Here is a 24263-nt window from a genome sequence, read left to right as displayed (position 1 = left end):
TGTGAGAGGCTATTTAAAGAACTCTAGAATTAATATTTGGTTAAACAAGTGGTATATGTTATAAAACTTATAAGAATGTGGGCCTTGGAGTCAAACTGCCTGTGTTCATTATCTAGTTGCAACCTTGGAGCAAGTTTGAGTTTGAGCAAGCTATTTAACCTCTCTGTATCCCAGTTTCCTTATCTGTAAAGTGGGTACAATAATAGTACCTACCTCGTTGGGTTTGCTGGGAAGATTGGTGAGTTAATAATGTACATAAAATGCTGAGCACAGTTCCTGGCTTCCTTAGTCCATTTTGTGCTACTGTAACAGAATGCCACAGACTAATAATTTATGAACAATCGAAATTTATTTCTCATGGTTCTGGAGGCTGGGAAGTCCAAGATCAATGTGCTGGCATCTGGCAAGGGCCTTCTTCCTTTGTCATAACATAGTGGAAGGGCATAGCAGAAGGGCAACAGAGAGAGAGAAAGAAGGGGGTCAAACTTGCCCTTTTGTATTAATAACAACCCTACTCTACTTTCACCATATCAGCATTAATGCACTCATGAGGGTGGAGGCCTAATCACCTCTTAAATGTCCCACCTCTTAATAATACTACAATAGCAATTAAATTTCAAAATGGGTTGTAGAGACAAACATTCAAACCATAGCACTGGCACGGCACATAGTATGTGCTCAATAAATGGTAGCAGTTACACAAACACATTATGATTTGTTTTTCTTCACACAGGCACTGCCTGTTGTATACTTGAAACTATAACCCAGGGACAGGAAAATAGGCAGAAGTCCCTTGAGCCACAGCATGGGGTTACAGAAATGGCTGGGTGCCAGGCCAGGGAAACAGAACTCATCAAGGATCTATTCTCTCGACTCCATTCTCAATAAACAGGTTTGCAGAATATGGCTGCATCCTAGAGATCAGAAATGTTCAATTCTTTGCCGATGGCCGCTCAGTGGTTGACAGCATAGGAAAGAGGCGCTTCAGGGTGCTCCATCAGAGCCAGCGGGATGGCTACAACACAGCCGACATTGAATACATTGAAGACCAAAAGGTGAGGGTGGCCAGTGCCAAGAATCCCAAAGCCAGGCTATCCTCGTAACTTGGTACACAAAGATAATTGCGAAAGGATTTCTCAGAACCCTTGAGGGCCTTGGGATTTCACACCAAATTGCTGCAGCAGCATTGAATGCTGCTGGATTGCTATCCAGTTGCAGTACGGCAGTGAGGGCACCTATTGTCCTGGTTCTGCTTAGCTACTGAGTTGCATTCATGTGTAAGAAATGCTATCCTAGATCAACCCTGGGGCTCATTCAGCTTGGGAGTTAAGTCTTTGTCAAAGATACCAAGGAATAGATCTGGGGTGGGTCTATATATATGTATATATTTTATCCATCGATTTGTGTATATTTTAAACTTTTTTCTTTTGAGACAATTATAGATCCACACATGCATTTGTATTTTAAAGTACGTAACCTGGCTAAGAGCCCTTCCCAATAATCCATCATCCCATAAGGCAGAAAGATGACACATCTAGTTAATCCTTGGTTTTCTGAGCTAATGGGTGCAAGAAGAGGTAAATAATCCTGTGTTCATTTATATTTACATTTGTTACATGGTAGATTAATAAATATCTGATGACTAAGTAAATGTGTTTGACCAAGATAGTTACATGCTAAGACTGACATACTCCTGTGTGTTTTCCAGCTAGCAATGGGAAAACAGATGTAAAAATGAAAAGGGCAAAGGCATGGACCAGCATAACCTGATTTAACCACATGCCTCCACTCAGGCTGGTTTGAATCTCTGGTTTTCTGCATGTTTTGCTGTTTCAGCTAATCTACCAGCTGAGCCCTTCTCCTTCCTCCATGCTCAGCAGTATCTACACACTGTCCAGCACTTCACTAAGGGGAATTTCACATCAAGCACAGGAGAAAGCTGGATGGGTGAGCCTTCCCATAAAAAGGCAGAATGGATGCTCAAAGCGAGTCAGGTGTCAAAAGTGACTCCGGGAATGATGGAGAGGGTATAGAATGTTTCACTTCCACTTTGATACTTTCAGGTTCAGGGAGAGGATTGTGCTGAGCTCATGGGATTACATAACTGTGTCTATCAGCAAGCGTCATTGTGGTTTCATTCACTCAAATCATCCCTAAAGAATCGGATACTCAATCACTTTGGTCCCATGCCGGAGAAAGACGCTGATCCTCAGGTATAGAAAAATGTCTACTTTAAACGGGTTGCCCCACTAGAAGAGAGTGCCTAGTGTTTGTGATTAGATGGGTATGTGGTTGCCATTCAGCACATTGAATACAGAGAGGAAGATGGATTTAATTTGGTGTTGTTTGGCTGCATAGTGTCATGAGTAAGACCAAAAAGATCCCAAGTTAGAATTGGGGGTAACTAAAGTAAAGCAGTAGGAACTTGGATTCAAGGAAGGTTTTGAGAACTAAGTAAGATAAGAGAATGGGAACATAGATATCACCAATAGAAGAACCTTCCATGGGAGTCCAGATTCACACCATGGTAATGTTAGGGTGACAAGATACGTGCAAAGGCCAGAACTAAAGAGAAAGGTATCCTGGGAGCTGAGACCAAAAGCTGCTGCTTTTAGGTAACTTCATAACCCTCTCCTTCATTGCTTTGGGAACTAGGGGATAGGGCCAGCTACCCTTATAAGATTACAACTGCAAGACCACAGAAACTTTTCATGCCTCGGTCTATCTATGCTTTGCCCTGCAAGTCTAGACCCTTGCTATTGTCCTCACCAGGGCTGAACAGCTCCTGAGAAAACTGACCCCATCATTAAATACTGTTGGTTGAGTTATACTAGAAAGTAGTTTGTTAGGTTCAACTGATCAGTGTTCTTCCTGGGGGATAGGCCTATTTGCAAGATCAAACTGCAGATCAGAAGCTCTCTAGGAGAGTGGAGATGGTTTTCACTAAGCTTTGCTTGCCTGGTATAAATCAGGGAGTACTTTCTTTCTAGGATAAGGCTGGAGATATCCTAACCACATACTTCCTCATCACCATCTTCTTCTATGCCCCGAGCTAGCTCTCCTACATCAACACTCACAGAACTTCCTTGATTCTTTACTTATGCTCATCCTCAACTCTGTCACAAAAGAAATATCTAAATATGCATATTCTGACCAAAAGTCTGGTCCTTCTTACCTTTCTAGCAGTATAACCTTGGGAAGATCCCTTTCCCCTTCTCAACTTTTGTCCCATCTCTGACATGAGGAGGGGTCTAAAACCGCCTCTTCCTCTTGCATTCTGAGGTTCTAAGACACCAGTCTGTTCCCTAACGAGCTGAAACGTCTTGCTTTCCTCAGACCACAAAAGTGGCTCCTTCCCCACCCATGCAAAGGCATCATGAGTCTTCAAGGGAGAAAGGCCAGTTAGTGCTTCCTGTGACCCAGCTCCTGGCTCTGGGCCACGGTGAGTCAGGACTGCAGCATATACTTGTGAGCAAACTCACGATCAAGCTTAATGTTCCCCTTCACCTTCCGGGAAGCGTTCTCCCTTAGGCAAAAGATATAGATCAGCAATGGTAACGGGAAAACACAGATGCTACAGTGTGATTCATAAAGGCTAATGACAGAGAAAGTTGAAATCTTGGCTTTCACTTCCTTTTTTCTTAGTTCTGTTATTATGTTGCTTTGGCAGCAGCAGCACCAGCAAAAAAGAAAAACCCAAACCCATCCCAGTTTGCTCCAGTCAATGCTGCAGCCCCAGTGGTCCCACAAATAAGAATGTTCTGTCAGGAGGATGTTTCTTAGAAACCGCCACAAGTGTTAATACCAGCTTAAATATCTTTGTTGGTGATCCTTGGAAAAAAAGTTCAGAACATCAGTCTAATATTCAGAACTGATAATAGGAGGGAGAGCATGTTGCCAGCTTCAGGGAGGGACAAAAAAGAATGCAAATGAAGCTAGAGGCACAAAGAAGCAAAGAAGGCAGTGAGATGTGGTGACGATCAGAGGAACCAATTTGGAGCCAAATAATTTCAGGTGTAGGCACTTTTACCAGAATGGTTCTCTGTAGTCCTAAAACCAAACTTGTGAAAGTTGTGGGCAGAAAGCTCGTTTTAGGCTTAGAAGGAAATAAGTTCCCAATGTCTAAAATAATGTGCCAGGGAAGCTGCTTACAAACAGAATTTTGGGGAAGGATTTATGTGGAATAGGAAAGCTCTTTATTTTAAAAGGAAATCTAGGGGCAGAATATATTTCTTTTTTTCTTTTTTTTTTTTTTTTTTTTTTTTTTTTTGAGACCGAGTCTCACTCTGTCACCCAGGCTGGAGTGCAGTGGCACATCTCGGCTCACTGCAAGCTCCACCTCGCAGGTTCACGCCATTCTCCTGCCTCAGCCTCCTGAGTAGCTGGGACTACAGGCGCCCGCCACCACGCCCAGCTAATTTTTTGTATTTTTAGTAGAGACGGGGTTTAATCATGTTAGCCAGGATGGTCTCGATCTCCTGACCTCGTGATCCACCCGCCGGCCTCCCAAAGTGCTGGGATTACAGGCATGAGCCACCGTTCCCAGCCCCGGGGCAGAATATATTTCTAATGTGAATGTTTTCTAATTGGAATTTTTGCAAAGTGAGGTTGTGATTCTTTGGTACTGTAAATCATAGCCTTTGGTTTTCAGGGGAGAAGAGAGCTGTGGCCCTGTATAGTGACATGGTATATCTGGACTATTGCCTTCAGCCACATCAAAGAAATGAGGGGACTTAAAAGACATGCAAAGGTCAAGGGGTCATGGGAATTGAAGGCCTGAATGTTAAATGCATCAGTCCAAAGGACCTCAACAGAATATTAGAAATGGAAGAGACTACGTAGTAGATACTAGCTTGTAAAATCACATTGGCTAGGAAGCATGGTGTATCTGTTAGGATATTGGTTGGTTTGCTTTAACAAGAACCAAAAATGACCGGAGCTTAAACAAGATGGAGGGGCTAAGTCCTGGACAGTTAGGGCAGCTCTATTCCACGAGAGCATTCAGGGACCCAGGCTCCTTCATCACAAAACTCTACCATCCTTAGAATGTTGCCCTCATCCTCTTGATTGAGGAAGGCTGATCCTCACCACATCCATGTTCTAGCTAGGGGAAAGGGAGAGAAAGAGGAAGGCAGAGGGCATACGCTGCTTTCCCAGAGCATGACCAAGAGGTTACACATATCACTTCCCTTTACATCTCATTAGCCAGAACTTTGTCTCATGGCCTCACCTAGCTGCAAGGGAAGCTCAGAAATGCAGTCTTTTTTCTGGGTGGCTATATGCTCTGCTAAAATAAGGGGGAAAATAGGCCGGGCGTGGTGGCTCACGCCTGTAATCCCAGCACTTTGGGAGGCCGAGGTGGGCGGATCACAAGGTCAGGAGATCGAGACCATGGTGAAACCCCGTCTCTACTAAAAATAGAAAAAATTAGCCGGGCGCAGGGGCGGGCGCCTGTAGTCCCAGCTACTCGGGAGGCTGAGGCAGGAGAATGGCATGAACCCGGGAGGCGGAGCTTGCAGTGAGCCGAGATTGCGCCACTGCACTCCAGCCTGGGCGACAGAGCGAGACTCCGTCTCAAAAAAAAAAAAAAAAAAAAAGGGGGAAAATAGATATAGGGACAATTAGCAATCTGCCACATGGAGTTGTTCTACCTGGGTCTTGACCTTGAGCATTTGCAACTCTGCAGACTGATGTTCTTGGATGGGAATAGAATGACCCCATTGTATTTCTCTGTTGCAGATGAACCCGAATGGCCCAGCCTGGTGCTGGTGGATGTTAGCGGTTCTTCCCTTGGAAAGCCGAGCTCAGCTCCCCTTCCTAGCAATGAGGTCCTTAAAGGACAGACTGAATGGTATTCGACGAGTCCTGGCCTTCATATCCCGAAACCAAAACTAGTGAGTGGATTGCTGAAGAGGAGCTCCCACCTTCCCCACTGCCGTTGGGGGGAGTCTTGTAAATATATCTAATTGCAATAATATCTTAATAGAAGGGAGTGTCAAACAGAGGCGTGAGCCTGCTGTTGATCACAGAGAGAAGTTGAGTAGAAAGACCAAAAGAATGTGACCTCTTTGAAACTTTCTGTCTTAAGATGCTTCTTGACATGCTGCGTAACTACATAAACAGCAGAGGTATTTAAGAGCCCAGAAAAACATAATTTGATTTTAGCATTAAAATTTCCAAAAGTTTAAAGTGGTTTTGCTTTAATATTCTTTCTTTCATAGATCAATGACTGTGTGGTTGAAATGTGAAAACAAAGATACTAATAATGTTGCTGTATAATTTCACTGACTTGAGGTCTCATTCCAAATGGTTCAGGTTTTATAGAGCGTTGTGTAAAATAATGTTCATACTTCTTTCTGTTTTAATAATTTATTTTTTGCACTACTGTATCCTTTTTTCTACATGTATGTTTGTAACTATGTAAGCGTATATTGCTCAAAAGTTCGTTGCTTTATTTATTGATGTGGTTTACCGTGTACCTAGGGGGAAATAACAATACTAGAAGTGTGCAGTTTTTGCTTTAATCTGTTTTTTACTACGGTGACACTAGTTCTTAGACCATTTCTGTATCTATCCAAGTGGATGCTTAAAAGAAGTTCAGAATGACGCTAAGATAATCTGTCTTCAGAGTCCGCTTTTTTTTTTCAGTTTGAACTAAACAATATAAAATACTTAAGGGATTTGGCCTAGATTATGGTGTAAGCCAAGGTAAAGTAAAATAATTCATTTTCTGTGTGTAATACAGAACAAAGCTGAAAGAATTATTTTTATTATAGGCATTTATTTCAGCAATCTAATTGTACGTGTATCTAATTTTTCCCTAGTGCAGTTAGGAATGGGATTTTAGGCAGGATCATAATTAACTCTTCAGAGGAAATGGCGTTCAGTTTAGCACATCGCAGTCATGCCCAGCTAGCCTCCACACCCCATCTCTCCTCAGGGTTCTGAGGATCAAGACCTGGGCAGAAACACTTGATGAAGGACTTTTTCTTATTAAAAGTGTAAACAAGCCAAATAGAGTAGAACCCTATAAACAATCTTTTTAAAGGAACCAGACGGCCGGGCCCAGTGGCTCATGTCTGTAATCCCAGCACTTTGGGAGGCTGAGGCAGGCGGATCACTTGAGGTCAGGAGTTCGAGACCAGCCTGACTAACATGGTGAAACCCTGTCTCTACTGAAAATACAAAATTAGCCAGGCGTGGTGGTGCATGCCTGTAATCCCAGCTACTTGGGAGCCTGAGGCAGGAGAACCACATGAACCCGGGAGATGGAAGTTGCAGTGAGCCAAGATTGCACCATTGCACTCCAGCCTGGGCGACGAGCAAACCTGCATCTCGAAAAAAAAAATAAAAGGTGGGGGGGAGCCAGATAATCTATTATTTTATCTAAGTACTGCCTTTGCTTCTAGTTGCATGGGTGAAATATTTCAATGTAGGGGAAGAATACAGGGTGAGAAGTAAGAGTAAGCCCTGATTTAGCTTGCTTAGTGCTAGTTTGAGTCCTTCAGTGGCAGGACAGCCTGTAAAGTACCACGAGTATGGGAGTGTTATAATGGCAGAGTGAAACGATTAGAGCAGGGAGGAAGTGAATTGTGCCATGAGTACTTTCATGCAAATCATACCATGTGATTTTGGATAGCGAATGATTTTTGCATCATTCACTCACAGCTCATTGCTCTGTTAAGGTGAGAAGGGTAATTCTTTCTTCTCCCATCACCACCTGTAGCTAGAAACAGGAAAGGGAGAATGAGATGATCCAGACGACATAAAAAAGATACATGTAAGCAGAAACCAGATGGTCTTTGCAGCACTCACTTAATGGACATTGTCGCCAGAGCATTGTGTTTATCAGATTTGATGTTTGCAGCTAGTCTGGGCAGGTGAAGAACAGAAATAGATGGTGGAAGTATAGGCATGATTTCTGCCCAAGCAAACTCTGCAAGGCTCAGGGAGCAGAAAAGACTCCCCCTCCCCCCTGATTCTCAGACCATCTGGTCATAACACAATCCTAATAGTTTCTTATTATCTAGTGTAAATGCAACAAAGACAAGGGCCCTGAGCTTCTCTACTTATTAGATATATTACTTTTGGCAATTGATTTAACTTTTGCCAAGCCCCAGTTTTCTAATCTATGAAATGATAGTGATAAGTTCTGCATATAGGGTTGTTACAAAAATTAAATGAGATAACGTGTAAATCAGTTAGCACAGTGTCTCACACCTAGAATGCATTCAAGAAATAATACCTACTTACTATTAGATTAGTCATAGTTATAGAATATCATCAAGGGCCTACATTTGTATAAAACGCTGCCTTTACACACAATATCCACTTAAAACCCCTTTAAACTTACTTGGGGGAATACATACCACTGATTTTTGGACCCATAATTTGATGATTTACAGATAATTCTTTTGGGAATTAAATCTGTGTGAAAGTGAAATGACTGGAGAACAAATGAGGGTCAGAGATAGCGATCAATCGTATACCAGAAATTTTTTTCCCGCTTCAATAAGGGCTAAAAGGTAGTGCCGTTTGTAGGTCTGGGATTTCTTTTGTGTGTGTGTGTGTGTGAGAGAGAGAGTCCAAGTCTCACTCTTTGTCACCCAGGCTGGAGTGCAGTGGCTCGATTTCAGCTCACTGCAACCTCTGCCTCCCAGGTTCAAGTGATTCCCCTGCCTCAGCCCCCCAAGTAGCTCGGATTATAGGCACGCACCACCATGACTGGCTAATTTTTGTAGTTTTAGTAGAGATGGGGTTTCACCATGTTGGCCAGGCTAGTCTCAAACTCCTGACCTCCGGTAATCCACCTGCCTGGGCCTCCCAAAGTGCTGGGACTACGGGTGTGAGTGTGAGCCACCGCGCCCAGTGTAGGATTTCTGATAGAATGGAAGCCTTAAGTTCTAGCTCAATTAGAATAACCAACTTACCACTCCCTGTTCTCCAAAATATATTGAGAACCTTACCCATCCCAGATGATTAGAGTTTACAATCTGTGACTTCTGTGCTTAGTTGTAGTATTTCTTTATGTTGCCCAAAGTAACAGATTCAACAAAAATGTGCTGAGATCCCCATGTACCGGGTACTGAGCCAAGTGATCTCACATACCTGAGCTCATTAAATCATTTATTTCTCATATCAACCCTGCGAGAGCAGTTATATCCCTATATTATGAATGACAAAACTGAGCCTCCACTATGTTGAATGCTTTGTCTAGTTGCAAGGCAGGATGCAAGGCTAAGCTTTGGCTTTCTTTGGGATGTACCTTAACGAGGTAATCAATTGGTCTTGACCATTTTTACACTGGGAAATTGGTTTTGCTGCACAGCTTGGGAATGAAGGATATCTAGAAGAAAGACATAAAGCTAAATCTAGGCCAGAAAAATAAGACTTCCCCCACGGTAGATAGTGCCACTTATTTGGTTAGTTTTTTTGTCTGTCATGACTGACCCAGTCTTTTGCCTAGTAGGTTATTTTTTGGTTATTTTTTGTATGTATGTATATATGTCTTCGTGTGTGTGTGTGTGTGTGTGTATATATACACACACACAAGGTAGCAAGCGGACATCATGCCTTTCTGCTTTGTACTGTACTACTGCTGCTAGCAAATAACCAGCAAAATGTAGAAAATAAAAAACCAATTTTCTGTAGACAACTTGGAGAAAAGAGTGCCTGCCCCTGACTTAGCGGGGCAGAGAATGACTATTTTTAAAGTTTGCCTTTTCTGAAGGCCAGCTGCTTCTAGCCCAGTGCTGCCTAGGCAGCAAGGGGCAAGCCGAGTCATTGCGCATGTGGCGCTTCCAGCTCTTACCTGTGGAGCTGAACTGGGCTCAGATAATCCCCTGTGACTGGCCATTGGAGCGGTGCAGCTCCTAAGGCTTGTTCACAGCATCCAGAGGTCTCTTACAGTAAACAGATTGCATACTGTTGACAGACTGCAATCTGTCTGTGTTCCCCACACCAACTCCATTTCCAAGATGGGAATTTTATTCAGGGACTCATTCCTTGAGTTCCCAATATATTGACTTTGCATCCATTACTGCTCACCAAGGCAGAACCATAACAGTGGTGTGTGACAAAGATGCAAATGGAGGGCAGCCCAAACAATGGAAAAGGGAAGATTTTCAGCCCATTCTTGAAGCTGAGAAATGAGGTTTTGATTTATGATAGAAGACAGTTCTAAAAAGCAGCTGGCAGCATGGGCTTCAATTTGTGCCCGTTCTGAGTTCAAAGAGAAGGAAGGAAAAGAAGCCACATAAAATGTACACATTCAATTCATCTTAGAATGATAGCTCCCACCTTATTACACTGTACAACTATTTAATAATCTGGATTACACACATCCAGAGGTGAAATGAAGAAATTTTCACTTACAAAAGTGTATTTCCAAACATGCTAAGTTAACCTCCAGAGAGAAGTGCCTGTAATCTCTGTTCCTGGTGTCACTTTAAAGCTTTTGCTTCATGACTCTGTAGCTGTTGTTTAAAATGTTTTTGCAGCAAACGTGATTTAACAGAAGTTTACAAAGCAACACTGTAGCTAATGCATAATTTTAAAAGTCGATTAACATTTATCTATTGTTAAAGCAACACTAATAATGGAATAAAAGGAAAGTTAATAGGTCAATGTGGCACCATAGGCTTATTTTAGATAAACTAGTTCCATCATCTTATGCAGTTGTAAGTAATGCCAGGATTAAAATATCAAGCAAGCCACATAAACAGTGGCAAATGTGTGTGTGTTTTCCATTTGTTTGGTAAGCAGCCATTTTACTCTTGCACTGTAACGAACTGAAGGGAAATATAAGATAATGCTTTTTTTTCCCCCCATATTGCTATTCAACTACCTCTATATGCTTTATTTCTTTTTAGGATTCCCTTCCTCCAAATCTGTACAAAAACGTTTCAGCTCATCTATGTTGTAATAACAATGTGATACAGACAGTTTGTGTGAAAGTTGTTTGTTCATTAAAAAAATGTTTCCTATTGCCTCACTTTGTGTCCAACAAAACTGTATTCCTACCTTAGGAAAAGAATTATCCAAGTAGCTTCAGTATCACTTCGGTGGAAGCTGAGTAGAAAGGAATGCTTCAGGAACATCTATTTTGTTCTTGTTCCCATTGGTTGTAATACCTTTGACCAGAGGATCCTTTAAGGAAATATACCTGCATTCAGACAGCAAACTCCCATGTTTGTGACAGTGAGGCAGGTGTGAACTGATTAATGTGACTGATGTGTTCTGAAAAACTGGCCATAAATTGTTTCAAAATGCACCAGAAAAGCTTGTTACATAAAGAATTATGTTGAAGCATTTTGTCAATATCTGCCCCTACTTTATATGTAAATCCAAGCATTCACATATTGGGTTTGCTTAAAGCAGAACACACTACCTACTATTTTCTTTGGCATCATAAAGTGTTCAAGAAAACAAATAACACGTTTTTACTTGAAACAAGCAGTTTATTAACAATAGGCTAAAGCTAAGGCCCAAAACAGAACCTTTTAACCGGAAAATTGGTAACATTTGTGACAATGAGTGATACTGACCAAGCTGACCCCAGCAGAAGAGCTTCAGCAACATCCCATCTTCTCTACAGTACTAATTTTAGTCTTATGCCATTGGTAACTTTTAAATGAGTTCTTACCATTGAGGGAAGAAGGACACAAGAATGGGACAATTAAAAATGAAATGATAGAAAATTCCACTTGAGCTTGATCTTATTCTGTGTAATAGGATCTTGGGGGTTATTGGGAAAAAAAAAAATCAGAACTCCTGCCCATCTAGGCCCCAGAGGAAAGGCTTGGCTCTGTTGGACTTTGTCCTTCTGTGCCCAGTCTGCCACTCTCTGGTTCTCAAGAGATAGAGTACACTTAAAGGCACAAGACAGTCCTGCCCAGAATCCCTGCATAATTTTTCTCTGGAGAACCGAATTGAACCACCTTAAAAGAAGGTTCTGTTTGCAGTTGTCCTCCAGGCCTTTGTTAGAACCAAAGTTAACACTGTGCATCCTCTCTTCTGGGATCCACTCTGGCTCTTTTGAGTTCTCCAGGGCCAAAGATGCCTCCCTAGAAGATAACGCCAGTTGAAAAATGAGATATGAACAAGAGAAAGGAAGGAAAAATGCCCTAGACTCCCAGAGGCCTAAACTTTTCCCTATTCTCTTATGATTTCTTCATTCCCAGGAGGGCCTGAGGTGGGATGGGAAGGGGCTGGTGTCAGTACTCCCTATTGACTTCTTCCAGGTAACGTAGAGATTTCCTAGCCAGACTCGTCCGTGGTCAGCTCAATGCAGAGGTATGTTCTGGGCAAGGTAGAGAAGTGTAAGTTCTGAGGAACCCTGCCTCTGTATCTCTGAGGCCCCTTCTCCCGCCCTTTCCAGTTTTTGGTTACTGATTTTCCTATTTCAACCTATACTCACATTGACTGTTCATCCACATTTCCTGTCCACTTACACACACATATTATCAAATGTTATCGTTGCATTACAAAGACCTGAAAATACTCTTTACTCCATTTATTGAAGTACGGCCTCCCAAATTGCACCCTTTTGCAGACTACTTCCTACCTTGTAGTAAGTCAGTATCAACAATTTCTGGACGCTACAAGTGCTGCAAAGTGCTGAAATAGCCCACTTGCCCTAAATCCAGGTTTGCTACAGAAATCTTGCTTCTCTTGGATTTTAGAAGTGCATTATGGGGATATTCAATACAGTTATGGGACCAGGGGAGATCATTGCACCTTTGGCCTATCAGGATGTCTGTTGCCACTGATAGAAGGCAACTTTTTTTTTTTTTTTTTTTTTTTTTTTTTTTTTTTTTTTTTTTTTTTTTGTGACGGAGTCTCGCTCTGTCGCCCAGGCTGGAGTGCAGTGGCGCGATCTCGGCTCACTGCAAGCTCCGCCTCCCGGGTTCATGCCATTCTCCTGCCTCAGCCTCCCGAGTAGCTGGGACTACAGGCGCCCACAACCGCGCCCGGCTAATTTTTTGTATTTTTAGTAGAGACGGGGTTTCACCGTGGTCTCGATCTCCTGACCTTGTGATCCGCCCGCCTCGGCCTCCCAAAGTGCTGGGATTACAGGCGTGAGCCACCGCGCCCGGCCAGAAGGCAACTTTACAGTCTCAGGACCATGTGTTTCTTCTGCGAGCTGAAATGAACACTTTCATAAGAAGATAGGGCTGGGCACCGTGGCTCACGCCTGTAATCCCAGCACTTTGGGAGGCTGAGGCAGGCAGATAACGAGGTCAGGAGATCGAGACCATCCTGATTAATACGGTGAAACCCCGTCTCTACTAAAAATACAAAAAAAGTAGCCAGGTGTGGTGGCAGCCGCCTGTAGTCCCAGCTACGCTGGAGGCTGAGGCAGGAGAATGGCATGAACCCGGGAGGCGGAGCTTGCAGTGAGCCGAGATCGTGCCACTGCACTCCAGCCTGGGCGACAGAGAGAGACTCCGTCTCAAATAAATAAATAAATAAATAAATAAATAAATAATAGTGGTTATTAGGGAAGGGGGAGCATTATGTCCACAAATGGAGTTAAGCCCTTCTGCTTAGGCAGTCTACAGTGATGAGTTCCCATTGGAGGGAGAAAAGGATGGGGGCAGGAAAAGAGAGGAATGAAGGCAGAGAAAGGTTATGGAAATGGCTAATTATGAGAGCTGAAGTGGCTACCTTTTCATCTCCTGGCCAGAACATCATGTATCCTCTTCCTATATTAACTGTGGCCTTGATCTTCCATCCTGATTTGGGAAGTCACTTATGCCCAAACTAAGAATGCAGTCATGTCTTCAGGAAATATGAGCCATGTTCTTGCACCTGTAGGCTGATCCCAGAAAGGACAGACAGTGTATCAGCAGCTCCTCATTGAGCTGGTCACTGATCCAAAGGCCAAGCCAGTGTCCATTGAGTGTTCATTACATGCCATGTTTTTTTTCTAGAATATTTAACATTCTTATTAGAAACAATCTGTGGCCAGGTGCAGTGGCTCATGCCTATAATCCCAGCACTCTGGGAGGCCGAGGTGGGTGGATCACCTGAGGTCAGGAGTTTGAGACCAGCTTGGTAAACGTGGTGAAACCCCTTCTCTACTGAAAAAAAATTTTTTTGCTGGGCCTAGTGGCATGCGCCTGTAATCCCAGCTACTCGGGAGGCTAAGCCAGGAGAATCACTGGAACCCAGGAGGCAGGGGTTGCGGTGAGCTGAGATTATGCCACTGTACTCCAACCTGGGTGACACAGCAAGACTTCGTCTCAAAAAGAAAAAGAAATAGTAATTTGTGAAATAGAGCTCATCACAATAATCTGAAGTAGAGCTCACTATAATATATGAAGTAGACATCTTGTTATATACTTGTTATAGGCAAGTAAACTATGGCACAGGGTGGTTTTGTTACTTGGCAACGGTCATACTGATTAAGATCTGGGCCAGAGTCTGTATGGATTCCAGAGCCCACAGTTTTACCCACTATTATGGGCTGCCCATTGTGTAGTGCCACAGACCCAAGAGAACAACTCAATTCATAAATGCAAATCAAAACTACGATGAGATACCATCTCACACCAGTCAGAATGGCAATTATTAAAAAGTCAAGAAACAACAGATGCTGGTGAGGCTGTGGAGAAATAGGAATGCTTTTACACTGTTGGTGGGAATGTAAGTTAGTTCAACCATTGCAGAAGACAGTGTGGTGATATCTCAAAGATCTAGAACCAGAAATACCATTTGGTCCAGCAATCCCATTACTGGGTATATACCCAAAGCAATATAAATCATTTTATTACAAAGAAAAAATAGGAGTATAGATTTGGAGATTCAAAAGGCAAAATAAGGGATAAATGTTGAAAGCTACATACATACAGATGTATGTTCTAGAGTCATACATCCCAGTGCTGAAAGAGGCCTTAAGAAATCATTCAGCCCAGCTAAACCTCCTGCTTTCAGCCAGTATTATTTTTCCCATTTTGCAGATAAGAGAACTATGGTTGCATAGCAGTGTTCAAGATCACTCCATGAGTTAGTGGCCAAAATGAGACAAGAGCCTAAAATGTAATGCACACTCAACACACTAGAAGAAGCTCACAGCTGGCCCTCCCCACCCCATGAGTGTTCTGATGTGTGGCTTCTTGGAGATGGAACTTTCATTGGGAAGAACAAATAATTTTTTAAAGAGCTACAGCCTATTTGGAAAGGCCCCTTTGGGGATTGTTCTCTCTCTGACCCTCCCCGACCCAGTCGTCTCTTTAGATTGCTTCTCTGTTCTAGGAGCCTTTCTCTCACACGACCTGTTACTTGGGAGAAACCTTCCACTCCATTCACAGAAGTTTGGGTTTCATGCAACTGAGGCAGGCTGCTTTTGGCTGAAAAAGAGGAACCTCATGCCTGCCAACTCACACACCCTCTGCCCCAGTCGTTCAGGTGACATGGAAGGAGTCGGAATGGCTATCCCAGTTAGGACTAAAATCAGATTTTGGGATCCTGATCCAGCATAGACAGCCCTTCAACCCACAATACTTTCCACTGCATTTATTAATTCATTAATCTGTCCATCAAATATTACTACAGAGCAGTGGTTGAGATCACAGATGCTAGAGTTAGACTGTTTACGTTAGAATCTTGCCCCCATCCCTTACCACCTATGTAATAAAGAAACTGTGTCTCAGTTTCCACATCTGCAAAACAATTGTATCTACTTCATAGGGCAGGTCATCAAAATATTTCCTATAATTTTCCCACCCCAAATAGGCATGCATTATCTTTTTAAATAGGAAGACAAGAAGCAAGAGATTTCAGGGCTAGGGTCACAGGTTCAACAATCCCAGCCAAGTGCCTGGTCTGTTTCTATTTTTCCTGAATGGTTTTAAAGCCCCATGGTGAAGTAGATTCACAAAGAAAAGCAGCAAGTCAATCTAGTCCTTTCTGCTGGGGACCAGATGCCTTAAAGGGAGGGTTTTTTGTTGGCTACCAGGTCTAAAGGGCTACAAATTCACAGATGAAGGAATTTTTAAAGTGAGAAAGGGGGAATTCTAGTGCTCACGCCTACCTCAAGGTTCGAATGTGAGGATGTTCACTTATAGAAACTGCCAGGAAAATAGAGACTCAGCTATCATGGTAATTCTTAGTCCAGGCCCTAAAAGGGCATTAACATCTCTAATTTATTCATTTATTAATGGAACAAACATTTGCAGGACACATATCATGTGCTAGGCATTGGGCTATAGAGAGGAATACTATCCCTGCCCTTGAGAGGTTTGCAGCCTAAGGAAGAAAACACAGACTTATTCATTACACAGGGCATGGTGGTGGGACCTCATAGAAAAGGCACCTAATCTTGCCTGGGAAGGTGTTCAGGGAGGGCTTTGGAAGGAGGTAATGCAGGAGCTGAACTCAGAAGAATGAGACACTTTCCACATAAGAGAGTAGAGAAGGGTTGAGGCAGATGAGAGAGTGGAGAAGCGCGGAAGAGTACTCCAGGCAGACGCAACAACTCATGAAAAACATCTGGTGATCCATAGAGAGAGAATTGACCAGTCGTGTGGAATGTTGTGAGCAGTTTAGCCTGGTAACGAACAGGGCTTAAGGTATGCAAGTTCCTGACAGGGGAGCAGGGCCTGGTTTCTCACAGTTTTGTTTCATTCCAATTAAAATCTGGTCTCCAAGGGGGTCTCCAAGGAGGTCTGTGCAGCAGGTTTTTGAGTGAGGGGGAGAGGGTTGGCCTATGAGAGCCCAGCTTGCTGGCCAAGTCACAGTTTAATGGGTAGCCGCCAAGGGAGTCCCCTTGGCACAGCCTGATGCTGGGTGCTGGGCTCAGGAAGCCCCTTAGGGTTTGGACAAGAGGAAGAGAAGTGGCAGTTGGTGATACAGACAATTTTTGAGGAGTGATTGGTGTTCAGAAGTGGGGGCCGCGCCCAGTGGCTCACACCTGCAATCCCAGCACTTTGGAGGCTGAGGTGGGCAGATCACCTGAGGCCAGGAGTTCGAAACCAACCTGGCCAACATGGCGAAACCCCGTCTCTACTAAAAATACAGAAATTAGCTGGGCGTGGTGGAATGCGCCTGTGATCCCAGCTACTTGAGAGGTTGAGGCAGGGGAATTACTTGAACCAGGGAGGCAGAGGTTGCAGTGAGCCGAGATCGTGCCATTGCACTCCAGCCTGGGAAACAAGAGCAAAACTCCATGTCAAAAAAAAAGAAAAAAAAATAGAAGTAGGGAGACTGGTTGGGAAGGGAGGAGGAAAGCAAGCAGTTAGCATGACCAGAATCGAGGATTATGATTTATATGATCTGGAGGCTTTGGGACAACGGACCCAGGTGAATCTCTTCACCTTGATCAACCAAACACAAACTAGGGGCCTGTGGCGTGCTAGAACTGGCTCATACTAGCTTGTAAGAGCAGATCTTTAAGACTTCAAAAATTTTGAAAGCCAGTTGTTAAACACAGTCATTATTTTTAAAAATTAAGTGATCTAAACTTACAATTAAGTAAGTAGCATTAAAAACAAAGTAATAAATACTCAAAACCTATTGCTTCCTAATTATTTTACTACTTATAATGTTATCTGTGCTTTGGAAGGTATTTAGGTCTACTGCATCTGTGTGGTGGCAATGCTATTATAGAATGGTGTGCTGCTAAGCAGCTCTTCCCAGCTCCACGTTCAGTGATGTCAGGGTGGTAGCTGAAATTGGCAAGGTGGGAGTATTTACATCTCACTAGAAATGAAGACAGCCTCACAGAGAACCGGTTGTTACATTTTTCCAGCATACCACTGGCTCTGGGCCTGCTTCCTTTCTCTGTCTTTATGTTTACCTCCAATACCAATAGGGCTGTTTTCAGGAAAAAGAAACCCCCGCAACTAATTCACATGGATATGTAAAGTGCTAAGAGTCCAGATTTCTGGTCTTGGTTCTTAGGTAATTTCTTTGCACTTTAACAGAGATCCGCCAGAGACACCATTCATAATGGTGTGATTGAGAGATATGCTATTGAAATGTGCATAATAAACAACAATCTCCTACGTTTTTGCTTACGGCCATCCTTCCAGCTCACCCCCTTCAAACCACAAGATGGAAATTATTTCCCCTGCCTAGGATTTCAGTGGAATAAAGCAGTTGAATCCCTCATCATTCATCCCACTAAGGTCATGACAAGATGGACTGAGAGGTCCCCAGCCCAGGAACACCCAGCTAGAGAAGTTTCTGTGCACCACCACGACACGGGTAAATAACAACAGCAGCAGCAGCAGCAGCAGCTAATATATATTTATGGCTTCCTATATAACAAGCAAAGTGCTTTTTAACACAACGGTCCAATAGGGCAAGTACTACTATCATCCCCATTTTATTGAAAAGGAAACCAAGGCTCAGAGAGGTTAAGGAACTTGTTTAAAGGCACACAGCAATCGAGCAGTGGAGGGAGATCTGAATGCAGGCAGTCTGCTTCCAGAGCGCTCCTTCTTCATGTTAGAGAACTTTTTCCCATTAAAGTTGTCCTGGTGGCTCTTCCCATGTTGGGAGAAAAGCTGAGTGTTGGGAGAGAAGCTGAGGCAGGGCTTGCATGCCTGCTAGACTTGCTGGCTCCTTGCTTCTAGCACTCCCATTATATCAAGTAGCCATATGTTTCTCTTTCACTTGATGCACTGTTTCCTTTCAACCCCCACATCCTCACCAACTGTTTCTTTGTTTGATCACCAATAAATAGGGTGGGCTCCCAGAGCTTGGGGCCTTCGCAGCCTCCACCCTTGTGATGGCCCCCTGGTCCCACTTTCTCTCTCAAACTGTCTTTTTCTCATTCCTTTGACTCTGCCGGATTTTGTCGCCCCCACGATCTGGTGTTGGGTCTGATCACCCCAACATTCCTATAGCTCAGCCCAGACTCATCACTGCTCTCTCTGACCAGCCCATTTCCTCTCCCTGTCCATTGTGGGCCAGCACACCTGGAAACTTTGATAGGTTGCTGAACTTGACTGTTACAAATGAGAAAATTACAGAAGCTGAGAAAGTCCCAGGCCATTTTCATTTTTTGATCATTCTAATGTATTAAAGCAGACAAATGAACAAACAAAAAATGAGGAAATGTCAAAGAAAAAGTTCGAAAATGTGTGGAAATACCATGCCTGTACTCCTGGTACTTTGAGAGGCTGAGGTGGGAGGATAGCTTGAGCCCGGGAGGTGGAGGTTGCTATGAGCTGAGATCGCACTACTGCACTCCAGCCTGCATGAGAGAGTGAGATCTTGCCTCAAAAATGAATAATAATAATGATAATAAAAGAAAATTTGTGGAAATATATTCACACATTTAATATACAGCAGCTTAATGCAATATAAATTTTCTATTTATAAGATAAACGGAGAGTTGTTCAATAGGGACAGTTTTGGTTTTGCAAGATAAAGTTCTAGAGATCTGTTGTATAACAATGTGAATATAGTTAATGCAACTGAACAGTACATTTAAAGATGGCTATGATGGCAAATTTAATGTTACATGGTTTTTACCATAATTTTAAAAACATCTTTTTGTGAGTATAAAAAAATGAGGAAATGCCAAAGGTAGGGCTGCAAATATTGTGGTAACACTTTTGCACATTTAATCACAGAGCAGTTTAATACAGTATAACTTTGCTCTTTGCAAGATAAATCCAGGATTTATATAAAAATTAATTTGTCCTGCATTATATGCAGTGTGGTCTAGAAAGGAAACACAAGCTTAAATTTGTTTTATTTTTGTGTTTGTTTGTTTGTTTGTTTTAGACAGGATCTCACTCTGTCACCTGGGCTGGAGTGCAGTGGTGTCATCTCGGCTCACTGCAACCTCCTCTATGTGGGCTCAAGCAATCCTCCTGCTTCAGCCTCCCAAGTAGCTGAGACTACAGGTGTGTGCCACCACAGCCAGCTAATATTTGTATTTTTCGTAGAGATAGGGTCTCGCCATGTTGCCTAGCCTGGTCTCAAACTCCTGAACTCAAGTGATCCACCCACCTCAGCTTCCCAAAGTGCTGGAATTATGGGCGTGAGCCACCACACCTGGCCACCACGCCTGGCCATGATGAATGTTGTCTCTGTTCAGTCCTGTCCATAAATCTCTGAATGTATTGAAAAATGGCCTTTTTTTGTGAGATAACCTCAAACATAGAGGCCCTTCAAGAATATAAGGCCGGCTGGGTGTGGTGGCTCACGCCTGTAATCCCAGAACTTTGGGAGGCTGAGTAGGGCAGATCATGAGGTCAGGAATTCAAGACCAGCCTGACCAATATGGTGAAACCCTGTCTCTACTAAAAATACAAAAATTAGCGAGGCATGGTGGTGCACACCTGTAGTCCCAGCTACTCAGGAGGCTGAAGTAGGAGAATGGCTTGAACCCGGGAGGCGGAGGTTGCAGTGGGCCGAGATTGCGCCACTGCACTCCAGACTGGGCGACAGAGGGAGACTCCGTCTCAAAAAAAAAAAAAAAAAAAAGAATGTAAGGCCTTGATCAAATGGCTTTTCCAGCTGCCCTCCACACATTTCACCCAACACAGAGCTTGTTACAGCAAAAGGCCTGCGACGAGTACTGTCTGCTCCACTTGGCCTCGTAGCTCCAGCTCTCACTGTAGCTTGTAGACAGGCAGCACAAGCGTGAAAGTATTGCTGTATCTCAGTGATTATCACCACACACATGTGGAACACTATCTGCTCTCCAGAAAAAGGCGCGCATGCACACACACACACACACACACACACACACACACACACACAGTTTTTGCATGCACTTTGCATACAGTCTACAGATCTCCCCTGAATCAATGTGTACTCTGTGTATAAGACTTTCTACACGCTAAAGTCCACAGTCCTTAATAGGAAGTTCTAAGCCATAATTGTTTGAGACTACCAAGGTTGCATTAACATGAGAGCCCCATAATATTTCAATATTTGTTGGTGGTTAAGTATATTAGGACAACATGCTAAATTTGGACTTATCCCAAACTCCCACTTTCCCATTCTGACAAGTCTGGGGACTGCCCTCTCCACCCCATCTGCCTTAGTCTCCCAGACATGCTGGCTATCTGGCTATAGCCTAGAATTGACTCAGCAAACAAGCAAATGTCAATACTCATTGAATCTTTCTGGGGCCATTCCATGGAAACAGAAATATATTAAGTTTTTCTACCTTTGAGAAAACACTATAGGGCACATCCATGGGCAGATATATTTGGTGGCTCTTAGACCCCCTGACATACACCCACGGACCATCCTGATCTATTTGCTTTCTGGCTTCTGATCTGGGCCCTTCTTGGGAATAGTTTTTCTCTGACCCTAGAGTCTTGACTAAAGCCAACTGGATATTCACTTCCCATTTTTTGTTTTTTTCCCCATTTGTCTGGCAGTTTCTGTCCTGGCTTCCCCATACTTGGGCTCTCCTATCTTGGATTCATAATTATATTTCTAGCCACTTTTTCTTTCTGACTCCTTTAGCTCTTCTTTTTCTTTTCTTTCCTTTCTTTTTTTTTTATTTTACAATTATATTTGTATAAATTTAAGGAGGACAAATGCAGTTTCGTTATGTGGCTACATTGCATAGTGGTGATGGTTAGGCTTTTAGTGTATCCATCACCCAAATAGTGTACATTCTACCCATTAAGTAACGTCTTATCCCTCACCCCTCTTCCACCCTCCCACCCTTCTGCATCTCCAGTGATTATTCCACATTCTATGTCCATGTGAATGCATTATTTAGCTCCCACTTATGAGTGAGAACATGCAGTATTTGACTTTTTGTTTCTGAGTTGTTTCACTTAATGGTCTCCAGGTCCATTCATTTTGCTGCAAAATTCATAATTCCATTCTTTTTATGGCTGAGTAATATTCCATTGTGTACATATATCACATTTCCTTTATGCAATCATTCATTGATAGACACTTAGTTTGATTCCGTAGCTGTACTGTTATGAATAGTGCTGTGATAAACGTGCCTATAGGTGTCTTTTTGATTATTTCTTTTCCTTTGGGTAGTTTCCAAGTAGGATTGCTGGATTTAATGTAGTTTTATTTTTAATTCTTTGAGGCCTTGCATTACACCGTTTTTTTCTCCCTTTCCCCCCAAGTAGCCTCTGAACATTACATGCCTAGTCATCCTCTGCCTGGCTCAGCTGATGGTCCTAGCATCTCCCACTGATGGGCTTTTTCTTGTTCTCCTGAAGAGTTTCATATGGCTTCATAAGATACAACTGCATTTTGATTATGATTCTCATAGATTTCTGCTTTGCAAAAAACAAACAGACAAAACCCCACAACTCAGGAAACCATGTTAATATATTTTTCAAAAGTCTAGTTCTGACTATTTTTCTATTCTCCATTGGCTTTTACTATTCAAAACCCCTCGCTTGCCAGCAGTGGCATTCCACCTATCCCCACCTCTCTTAGCTGTGGGGCTAAAGGATAGAACATTCTATTTGGCTAAAGAAAAAAGGTCATCAGATTGAGCCCAGAGATGTACACGTAGGGGCTCATAAACAAAACAACCTCATTTCACTCTTTTACAACAGAATTTTAGCTAGGTCACTTCTACGAACAGCCATCTATTGGGGGAAAATTAATGACTATCAATTTACAAAACAGGATTATGGAAAAATTTTAAATGAGAGCTAGATAGAGAAACTCTTGGGGTAATGCTCCTCAGTGACCTAGAAGTATATTGAAAAAACAAAATAGTGCATTTCTGATAATGAAACATGACAACTGTACCTAACCTTTTAAAATTAACAGTGGTGCATGTATACTGTGATCTTTTCAAGGGCAGCAGGACCACATCTGAATCATTTTCTCCATAGATTATCTTGAGGAACATGATAGTCAAATGTCCGTAGGTATCTCCACCCATCTGGGCTTTGGGTCTTGAATTGATGCTTATACAGGAACTAGCTGCCATTAGGTGGAGCAATTTGAAGTCCAATAGGTCATCTCGAAGGATATCAGATCAGGAGGTTTAAGAACTCCAGATGTTTTAATTTAGGTGAGTGCAGCTACAAGGCTGCTAGGACATTAACAAAGAACTGATTGATAGAGAAGAAAAAGTAGCTGGTATTAGATAAGATGATGGGAGGGGCCTGACGTCTGGTTGCCAAGGCACCTAACTCTTCACTCAATAGTCCCCCAAGCACAGGATTCATGGCTTTCGTGGCTCCATCTCTTGGGTGTGGAGCATAATCCTTAGCTGACCTTTGAAAAATGCAACCTCAGGCTTGCCCGGTTTCTGGTACTTCCAACTCTTCTTTGCCATTATTATAAACACAACTACCAGTCTTTGAGGGGAGGCTGATCTTTTAGTTCAGATTTCCACAGTTCAGATTGGCAGGTGTCCTTTGTCATCTCATAAAGGAATTAAAGTGACCTGAGAAAATGTCCTCTGGGTAAGATCAATGCCACCTGTACTCTGTCCTTGCCTGAACTCTCTCATCAGAGCTCTCATGTGCATCAGCCCTTCCCCACTCCTTTCAAGCCTGTACAGCCCAGGCATGACAATGAATTTGGTCCTTTAGCAATAGCATGTACAACTTCCAGGTTATTGTCTATCCTTTTTGAGAACTCAATAGGATTATTATTATTTGAGACAGAGTGTTACTCTTGTCGCCCAGCGGGAGTGCAACGGCATGATCTTGGCTCACTGCAACCTCTGCCTCCCGGGTTCAAGCGATTCTCCTGCCTCAGCCTCCCGAGTAGCTGGGATTACAGGTGACCGCCACCACACCCAGCTAATTTTTGTATTTTTAGTAGAGACAGGGTTTCACCGTGTTAGCCAGGCTGGTCTCGAACTCCTGACCTCGGGCGATCCACCTGCTTTGGCCTCCCAAAGTGCTGGGATTACAAATGTGAGCCACCATGCCTGGCCAGGATTATGTGATTGGAAATGTGAAAATAAGAAACAAAACAAAAATACCCCAGGAGACAAATTATATTTGTCTAAGGTAGAAGGCTTTGAAGTACTCCCCACTGTGAAAGAGAGCATTATACTTAAAATATACCCAATTATTCATTGAATAGTTGATTTAACTTTTTTTTAATTTAACTTTTTATTGGGGGAAAAAAAGGTCAGTAGAGCAAAGGTTTCCATAGCAACCTGGCAGCCGCACCTCTTGTAACCTATGAAATCATTAAGTTGAGAGGTGCAACTAGGTCAGAGAAGAGCTTTATGGGAATCGGCTGACCAATGATTATATAATTGGAATAAGTGAAGGTCACAGCCCACTCACCCAGGAGGAAGCAAGTAGGTCTTTATAAAGGCCCCAGGTTGCATCATT

The 24263-nt window shown here is 42.9% G+C and overlaps 1 protein-coding gene across 3 annotated transcripts in view; it reads left to right on the top strand.

Annotated features, from left to right (window-relative positions):
* LOC105468383 (LON peptidase N-terminal domain and ring finger 3) overlaps positions 1–10993 on the top strand; it is a 50143-nt gene extending 39150 nt beyond the window's left edge. For all 3 annotated transcript variants that reach the window (XM_011718498.3, XM_011718501.3, XM_011718500.3), the window contains 3 exons: positions 893–1055; positions 2064–2213; positions 5740–10993. In XM_011718498.3, coding sequence (XP_011716800.2) covers positions 893–1055; positions 2064–2213; positions 5740–5895 — 469 coding nt within the window. In that variant the 3' untranslated portion in view covers positions 5896–10993. The remainder of the gene's footprint in view (positions 1–892; positions 1056–2063; positions 2214–5739) is intronic.
* The last annotated feature ends 13270 nt before the right edge of the window (positions 10994–24263 follow it).

Source organism: Macaca nemestrina, chromosome X (genome assembly GCF_043159975.1).
Source record: "Macaca nemestrina isolate mMacNem1 chromosome X, mMacNem.hap1, whole genome shotgun sequence".
Lineage (NCBI taxonomy): Eukaryota > Metazoa > Chordata > Mammalia > Primates > Cercopithecidae > Macaca > Macaca nemestrina.
Note: the sequence above shows the minus strand (reverse complement) of the source record. Positions and strands in the feature narration are given on the sequence as shown.